General features: G+C 42.0%; 1 protein-coding gene across 1 annotated transcript; it reads right to left on the bottom strand.

The window, feature by feature from the left end:
- Positions 1-572: 572 nt before the first annotated feature.
- LOC119408272 (glutamate receptor 3-like) lies at positions 573-2,546 on the bottom strand. The gene is made up of 3 exons (XM_037675076.1): positions 2,288-2,546; positions 1,783-1,941; positions 573-685 (listed from the first exon to the last, which is right to left on the bottom strand). The coding sequence occupies exons 1-3, from the start codon at positions 2,367-2,369 to the stop codon at positions 573-575; spliced, it is 354 nt and encodes a 117-aa protein (XP_037531004.1). The 5' UTR covers positions 2,370-2,546.
- Positions 2,547-9,482: the final 6,936 nt, after the last annotated feature.

The following is a 9,482-nucleotide window of genomic DNA, read 5'->3' as shown; positions in this document are numbered from 1 at the left end:
AGGAAGCAGCAAAGACATATATTTTGATGGTAATGCTTCTGGATACATTTTCTGCACTTTTCAAAGTTCATAACTTCCCAAAGTTTCTTGCAGTGTTGCAACATTATGATGAAGAGTCTAAGAAATGGCAGCATTAAACAGGGTCACTGCTCCCACAGGAAGAGCACGGGGCTCCGTCTGCCCCGTGTTTAATTAAATTCTGGTATCAGCTCGTTTCCTCTTATCCCTCCCTTCCTCTTCAACATGCATGAAATTGCACAGCATTATCTATTATTTATTCCCTCTCATTTGCTTATTGTTTCTTGTGGATGCCTTTGACGGGCCACTTGCCGCTCTGTTGCCTCTGATATGACGCTCTGCTTCAGCTCACTTACTGCTCGGGCCCACCTCCTCTGCAACTCGGAGTCCAACTCATTTGCTGCCTTTGGTTGTGGAGCTATACCGATTTTTTTTTTTCTTCTCTCTCGCTTCCCCTTTCACCCAATGACAGCGCGGTGAGGTGCTATGAGGGCTGAGTGCTAATGAGCTGACTCTGCAATGCTGGGGGATGATGCTCTGGAACAGAGGGGGAGTCAGAGGACGGAGCAGTTGGAGACGCTCTGGCAGACGGGGGAGCCAAGGGGCCGTTCTGACCATGTCATGAAGGGGTTAGAAGGACACAGCTGCAGCAGCCAGACAGACAGAGCTGTGTGCCAACAAAAAGGTGGCTGTTATGTCAAATTCCACTTGTTTAAAATGCTCAACTAGCCGTTCCTTATATTGTGCCGTTTAATGCTCATCAAAGGTTCAAACAAATCCTTCACAATCTGTTACACACTCAGAGTATGTGTTTGGAAGGACTCTCAGCTACTACCACACCACATTTCCTCTCGATATCTATAAAGCTGACAGATGTGTATTAATATTTGTGTTTGCTGAAGACAATTAACTGTAGCAGCCATCTGTAATCAAATTTACTCACAAATTTAATCAGTTGAACATTGATATCCACTGACTTATTTCTAAGAATGTCATTACAATATGTCCACTGGTTCTTGAGATATTATGCTAACAGACAAATAGAGTTGACTCCATCAAGTAATACCACCGTTTTAAACATAGATCATGCTAGGTCTGTTAACGCTCAGAGAATATCATGAGATAACTCTGACTTATTGCCACAGCAAATTTGAGCTCAATATGAGTTACATTTACTGACTTAGAGCCATTTTTGTTTGTGATAAAGTGGATTAGCGGTGGTAGCCATTTTAAATGTGGTTCATTTCAAAAGTTCATCAGATGAGGTGCACATTAAGTCATAGATTTCTGAGTGTTTCATTGCAATTCATAGAGTGGTGCATGACATTTTTTTGCTAATAGACAGACAAAAACACATAATTACAGAAATGCCTGTAGTTTGTACTGGCAGACAATAAAAATGTGTTTATATGTTTTGACTGATAAGTTCATACTTCTTATTTGATAAACAGTCTGCTTGAAAAGATATAGGAGCATCATTAAATCCGGTTCTGTGGAAACAGAAGAACGCTTACTGTTTGGCACAATACAGACAGAAATACAGGAAATGACTTAATATGTGTGACAACTTTTTACCATTTAAATGATATTTGTATAATTAAAGTTTTGTTGATTTATGCTTTTGCCTACGTTTGATGGGAACAAAGTGTGAAGAAAAAAAAAAAAAATACATGACGTCTGCATCTATTTTTTTTCCAGTGAGACTTGAAGAACTCCAGCAGGACTTATCCCACCTGCAGGGCATGGCAGAGGATGCTCACTCACATGCATGCGTGACCGAGAAGCTGTTGGACGACTCCAGGTTGTCCACGTTGTAGTTGAGATGAAACGGCTTCTCGGTGGTGTTCTGGTTGGTGTTGTAGAGTTGGACAGCGAACCTGAACGCGCTGTGCTCCTGCACCGTGGAGCGCATGAACAGCCCCCCTTTGGAGAGATGAGAACCAGGATCAGACACCTGAACTGTCCCACAGTCCCACTCGCTTCTGTTTCTATCCGCTTCGGGTTCAATGATCCACAACTCTACGCGCCTTTAACTCTTTGGTTTTCTCATTACATATACCTTTTTTTTAAATTGCTGTTTTTTTAGACATTTATTAAGCAGCTTTAATGTAGTTTTCCAAAGCAGATGCGTTTCAACACAGAAAAGCAAGTTGCGCAAAGCTGCGCGCGCATGTTTCTTGGATAAAAATGAATAAATAACGCATTTAATTTGCCTGTCGTAACGGACGCGCGGTCTGCAGTCGCGCAACTCGGCAAAGCGCAGACTTACCGATGTTAATTTGATTGGGGAAGCCTGCGGACGACTGCTCAAAGAGCCACAGGAACAAGAAGAACACCACGCGCTGTGCCATTTTCTCTCTCCGACCTCTCTTCTTCAACTCCTCAAAAGGCTCCCTCTCAGCAGATTCATATGTTCGGGATGAAAGCAAATGGATATCCAGTGGAGAGATGATGGTGGCTCACAGTGCACCAATTCATTCATTGAGGTGCAGCCCAGCTGCAGCGCAAAGAAAAAAAAAATCCTCCTCTCCTGCAACTAAGAAAGAGAGAGGCGCAGGGAGAAGGAGGCTGAGGGGGAGGGGAGGAGGGGGAAGGAAGATGGAGCTGATCTGAACTCTGATTGGACCCGCCGCGGCTGGCCAGTGTTGGTCAAACTTGGTCTGACGTTAAATTAAAAATGATTCCCCACCACCACCACCCCCAGGCGGCAGACTTGTGACACCTAGGAATAAGCGCGGCCACTTATCAATACGAGTCCACAGCTGACCCGTTCAATAAATAAATAAATAAATAAAACAACACTGCAACGTCAGGTGGGCCGGGACTCCCGCGCGCCTGCTGCTGCCAGATGTGGAAGCTGCTGCATTGTCCAGACGCATGGGAAGGGCGGTGGTGGTGGTGTTGGTGGTGGAGAGGTGCAGCAGGTCTAAAGCTGTTTTGTCAGGAAAAGGGATCTCAAAAGTTTGTGTCCAGGAGTCTCTGACAGGCCCATGCTTGGGACTGAGAAAACAAATATTGAAGGAACTCAGTGCAAACTCATAAAAAAAAAACAGGAAAAAAAAAAGAAAGACTTTTTTATTTTTATTTTTTACACCACTGTGTAAAAATTTAATTTGAAAGCAAAATTTGTGACTGCATCACCATTTGTTTGAATTTATTTGTGAAAAGAGATAAAAATAAATAAAATTCCTACATGTGTCCAGTTAACCACTGTTTTTGTTTGTCCAAACAGGTCTCACTTGTAAATGAGTCGTCGAGGCCCAATGTGATTTATTTGTTTAAATAATGGTTGAATGAATGAAAAAAATATTTAAAAAAAAAGATCAAACTTACCTGGAGTTTTGCAACAACTTCATGTGTTTGCATTCTGGCCTCTGCATGTTTGATGCTCCAGAATTGTTTGACCACAATATTTACTCCGTCTCAGTTGTTGCTCTTCCTGGTTTCTTCCATGTTAAGCAGCAGATTCACTCTAATATTTTCACCTAAACATTTTCTCCAGAAATCACACTGGTCTGATTCAGCCATATTCATACACAGACTATGCCCAGTATAATGCAGGGAAATCAGGTGACTCAAACTTTCAGCGGTTTGTAGAAAATTCAGCTTTGTTTACACTGAGTGTGGACCCACATTTCAAAACCGCATGCCAACAAGTCTGCAAAACTATTGGAGTAAACAACAAAGTCCATGCTCATTAATCCAGGTATACAATCCAACATTTTTCAGTCAGGTCGTCTGGACAGTTTCTTTTTTTGTGCTGAAACATTTCGCCTTCGATCCGGAAGGCTTCATCAGTCAAGGAAACACACAACAAAACTGATTCTTCCCCCAACAGCTTACTCCAAAGTGGAACAAACCAGTTATATTGGTGCTAAGATGGTCTCTTTGGTACACCCCTCCTCCATTGCTGGCCCTCTTCCTTGTTGACAGTCGCGCCAAACTGGTTGAAACCAACAGGAGACCATTTTAGCACCAACATGACTGGTTTGTTCCACTCTGGAGTAAGCTGTTGGGGGAATAATCAGTTTTGTTGTGTGTTTCCTTGACTGATGAAGCCTTCTGGATGGAAGGTGAAACGTTTCAGCATAAAAAAAGAAACTGTCCAGATGACCTTGTTATGATAAATCTCAGGAATCGTACTCAAATTCAGACCAGAGCTGAGAAGGATTACAGACACGGTATAAAAGTTCAGTGAGTTTATTTACAGTGCTGGGGAACAGGAAGTCTGAGTTCCTGGAAGGGAGGGGAAAAAAGGGGAAGACAGATTAATGATGGGTAGGAGAATATTGTTGCTACTTTGGATAATTGAATCCTTCTCTTACAGGTGGATCTTCGAAGGCAGACTCAGGGAGGTAGGCGAGGTGTCTGTTGGGTGAATGAAACCTTGTATTTTCCAAGAGACGTGATGAGTATCTTGTAGGTGGCGGCTGATGGAGGAGTGTCCCGCTGGGTGATGAGGTTCCACAGGAAATGAGTCCAGTTTGGAGAAGATTCGTCTAGGTCTCAGATCTTGGAGGTGAGTCCAGGTCTTGCCTTAAAATCACAGGGAGACACAGGTTGATCAACACAGGTTCACAAGAGAAAACACTAAAATGGCTGTCTCACAGTACCCAAGGTGACTGAATGATTCAGCGAAGACTGGAACCTCCTCCAAGGCTTAAGTAGCAGCTGGACTCATCAACCGGATTGAAGACAGGTGGTTGCTCAGGAACTCCATCACCAGCACTCAGCAATTGCAGGGTGAGTACACACAACCGGCACAGGCCTAACAGACCTGACTGAAAAATGTTGTATTGGAGTAAACATAAAAAAAAACCTATAATTTTGCCAAAGCTCAGGATAAACTTCTTTTAAGTTTGATTTCATTTGACTACTTTTACAGTGAGTATGTTTAAAGCGAAGGTTAAAAAGCTTTAATTAAGAGCAGCAAACCTGTTTCATGGTGGTCAGCCACACAAAATGACTTAGTGTTTCAGAGAAAACAAAAGGCAGCGAGAGTGGAGCTGTCCGTGGTTCTGAAAGCACAGCTAGTAGGAAACACGCAATTTATGCTGTTTTTATATAGCCTTAATAAGAAACATTTTAAATACTGTTTGATTTGTTTAAAGTGCATTAGTTACTTAGAGTCAGGTATGCAATATATTTGATTAGTTTTACTTAAATGCAAATGTAGCATCAATAATTGATTGTCCTTGATAGAATATATTTTAACATAGTTCTGTGAAAATATTGTATTATGAACAATAAATATCTTACCAGTTGTAGATAGCAAAGTTTGTAGAAACAAAGTTTGACCCTGATTGGACAGATGAACTAACAAGTAAAGTCAGAGCGAGCTGAGACCAAATGGGTCTGTTGCCATCTCAAAACAACTCTGGTTTCAAAACATTTACCGCAGTCATTCATGGAAATACTATTTCACACAATTTTACCACTGACTTTTTCATGTTTCATTAATATTTACATATAATTATTTGGTTCTTTGTTAATCTAAATATTTTAGCTAAATAGCCTTTTTTTTTTTTTTTTTTTTTTTTACTGATAAGGCATAATGTCTCACTAAATGCCGAAAGTAACAGTGTGAACTTCACTACCTTTGGCATTACAGCTATCTTGTGTGTTTAACTGTCAGAGCTTTGCTCTACATGGGTTACATTTCTATGTGGGCGGAGGGATCTTACCCTTCAGGTCATGTCAATTTGACCGAACAGACTGGCAGGTTTTCAGAGAAGCTGCTGAAAATGGAGGATCGCTTGATCTGGACCAATACACATCCTCAGTTCTAGGTTACATTAGTACATGTACTGACACCATCTCCACTAACAGAAATGTTATAAGCTACCCAAACAGAAAACCTTGGCTGAATGCAGAGCTGCGTACCCTGCTGGAAGCTAGGAACACTGCCTTCAGGTCTGGAAACTCAGAGGAGCTGAGTTGGACAAGAAAATAGCTGGTTGCTGGTATTAAGAGGGCCAAGGCCACATATGCACAGAGGATCGAGGGTCAATTCATCTCACAAGACCCTCGGAGCATGTGGAGGGGCATTAAATGCATAACAGATTATAAAGGAAGAGCGAACAATGCCTCAAAGACCCATCTTTGCCTGATGCCCTCAACAAGTTCTATGCACGCTTTGAAGACCCAAACAGACCACCAGGCACCGGACTCACCTGACCACCGGATGAAGAGCATCTCAGCGTGACCTCAGCCGAAGTAAGGAGTACCTTCAGGAGGATTAATCCGTACAAAGCAACTGGCCCAGACAACATCCCCAGAAAAGTGTTGAAGGAATGTGCTGATCAGCTCTGTGAGGTGCTGGCAGACATCTTTAACACCTCACTTACCCTTGAGACAGTTCCCACCTGCCTGAAGACTACCACCATCATCCCAGTCCCAAAAAGCTCTACAGAGACTGGTCTGAATGACTATCGGCCAGTGGCCCTCACCCCGATAGTCGCTAAATGCTTCGAAAAACTGATCATGACTCACATCAAAACAACCATCAACATCAACGAGGACCCTCATCAGTACGCATACCGTGAGAACCGATCAACAGAGGACGCCATCTCCTCTGTGGTCCACACTGCGCTCAACCACCTGGAGCAGAAAAACTCTTACGTCCGTATGCTCTTTGTGGACTTCACATCCACCTTCAACACCATGATCCCCCAAACCCTGATGGATAAACTATCCACACTAGGACTAAGCCCCTCCATTTGCAACTGGGTGCTAGACTTCTTAACAAACAGACCACAGTTAGTGAGGATCCACAACTTCTCCTCCTCCACAATAACCCTCAGCACTGACTCTCTTCAGGGATGTGTGTTGAGCCCCCTCCTGTTTACTCTGCTCACGTATGATTGTGCAGCTACCCATCCAGGCTGTCACATTGTAAAGTTTGCAGATGATACAGCGGTGGTGGGATGCATCACAAACAATGATGATTGCAGCTACAAGCAAGAGGTGGAACACCTGGAGAGCTGGTGCAAAGAGAATACCTTCACATCAATGTGAAGAAGACAAAAGAGATGATTGTGGACTTCAGAAGGAACAAAAACATCTACACCCCCCTGAACATAAAAGGATCTGCGGTGGAAGTGGTCTCCAGCTACAAGTACTTGGGTGTACACATGAATGACAATCTCAGATGGAGCAACAACACCACCAGCCTGATCAAGAAAGCTCATCAGAGACTCTACTTCCTCAGACGGCTGAGGCGAGCTGGTCTGGGAAACTCAGTCCTCACCTCCTTCTACAGGTGTGCAGTGGAGATCATCCTGTGCTCCAGCATCAATGTGTGGCATGGAGGCTGCACAGCTGCAGAAGGAAAAGCTTTGCAGAGAGTGGTGAAGGCTGCACAGAAGTCTGGCAGAGTCAGCTTCCCCACCATCACAGACATCTGCACCTCTAGATGCAGGAAGAGGGCTACCTGGATCATGAAGGACCTCACTCACCCAGCACACTCACTTTTTGCCCCACTCCCCTCAGGAAGGAGGTTGAGGAGCATTAAGTGTAGAACCACTAGACTGAGCAACAGCTTCTACCCTGAGGCTGTTAGACTTATGAATCTCTAACTAGAATAATCACTGTGAAAAATCACATCATGTTGCTGCTGATCTGTTTCATGTTGCTGCTGATCTGTTTCATGTTGCTGCTGATCTGTTTCAATGTTGATGTGTTCATGCGTGCACATCTGCTCACAGACTCATGTTCATGTTTGTGCTGATGTTCAATGTTTTTATGTTATGAGTGCTTAGTGTATATTTAGTTGATGTTTTTCTTAGTTCATATCTAAGATGTTATTACTGTTTTTCGTATACATTTTATTGTTGGATGTAACTGGGACCCTGTGTACATAATTTCATTCCACCACATGTATCACATGAGGTGCGAATGACAATAAAAAAACTCTGACTCTGACTCTCTGAATTAAAGGGAATATACAAAAATGTAATATAATCCTCATACATCAGCTGGCTGTAGCACTTCTGGTGTAGCCCAGAGTGCTTCCAACAGAAACTTTATAATCAGTCTGCTGAGATGATCATGTATTTTATGATATCTTGTTTTGCATTGCACAATTGTGATTGCATGCAAAAATTCTATCTAAATCACTTTGTAATGTAAAATATATAACAAAGTAAAAGTTTGGAAAAAAATGTTAGGATGGACAATTATGAAATGTTTAGTTTAAGACAGGAGCAATCCTCATGTGGTTTTGACCACACTTTAACCATTAGCTCATCACTCTGGGCAGAATTAAACTCTTTGGATCTAAAAAGAGTTTGTTCAGTAAGCTACAGCATGTTTGTTGCTCATAACTTATTTTCAAAACCACAATGATCTTAACCATCCATGTAAGATAAACATCAAAGAATGAACTATTTAGTCACCTTCATCAAATCATTTTGTAAATTATTTTTAAACATAAAATACTGTAATTAATTTCCAAGATTTTTATATCAGTATATATCTTTTTAACTTTTTGGATTTTTTTTCTTGCTGCAACAACACAATGTAACTTAGTGTTAATCTAGGAATCTGCTGCCAGCAGTCTGCTAGATGTTTCTAAAAGACTGAGCATCAAACAGTTAAAGAAACTGAATATTTTGAAGCCAAAATCTGCAAATGCAACTGCGGCATCATAGTTTTCAGTGGTTTGGACAACATATGTTCTAAAATGTATGGTTTTGTCTCATTACTGACTTGGTTGCTGCTTTTCAGAGAGAGAGATTCAGGATGTAAGACTATCTGAAGCCATGACTGTCAAAATATATTCACTCTAGCTGTCAGCTATTGAGTCCTATCTTTACAACTATATTTAGCAACTAAGTCACAACAATGACAGAGTGCTGGAAAGTTAAAATTAAGATAAAAAAATGGATGGATGATGGTTGGATAGATGATGGAGGGATGGGTGGATGGATGATGGATAGATGGAGGCATGGGTGATGGATGACTGTATAATGGATGGCTGTATGATGGATGGCTTGATGATGGAGGGAGGGATGGATGGATTTATGTATGATGGATGGATGGTGGATGATGGATGATGGATGGTTGTAAAATGGATAGCTGTATGATGGATGGCTTGATAATGGAGGGATGGATGGATGGATGGATGGATGATGGAGGGATGTATGGATTGACGGATCATGGTTGAATGATGGATGAATGAATGGATGAATGAATGGATGGATGGATGATGGTTGGATGATGGAGGGATGAATGGATGGATGGATGGATGGATGGATGGATGGAAGGATGATGATTGATAGATGATGGATGATGTAGGGATAGATGGATGGATGATGATAGATGGATAAATGATGGATGGATTGATGGATGATGGATGTATGATGATGGATGAGGGATGGATGATGGATAGATGGATGAAGTATGATGAATGGATGGATGGATAGATAGATGATGATGAAGAGATGAATGGATGGATGATAGAT

Source organism: Nematolebias whitei, chromosome 4 (assembly GCF_014905685.2).
Source record: "Nematolebias whitei isolate Nwh7 chromosome 4, NemWhi1, whole genome shotgun sequence".
NCBI lineage: Eukaryota > Metazoa > Chordata > Actinopteri > Cyprinodontiformes > Rivulidae > Nematolebias > Nematolebias whitei.
This window is presented reverse-complemented; position numbering and strand designations above follow the sequence as displayed.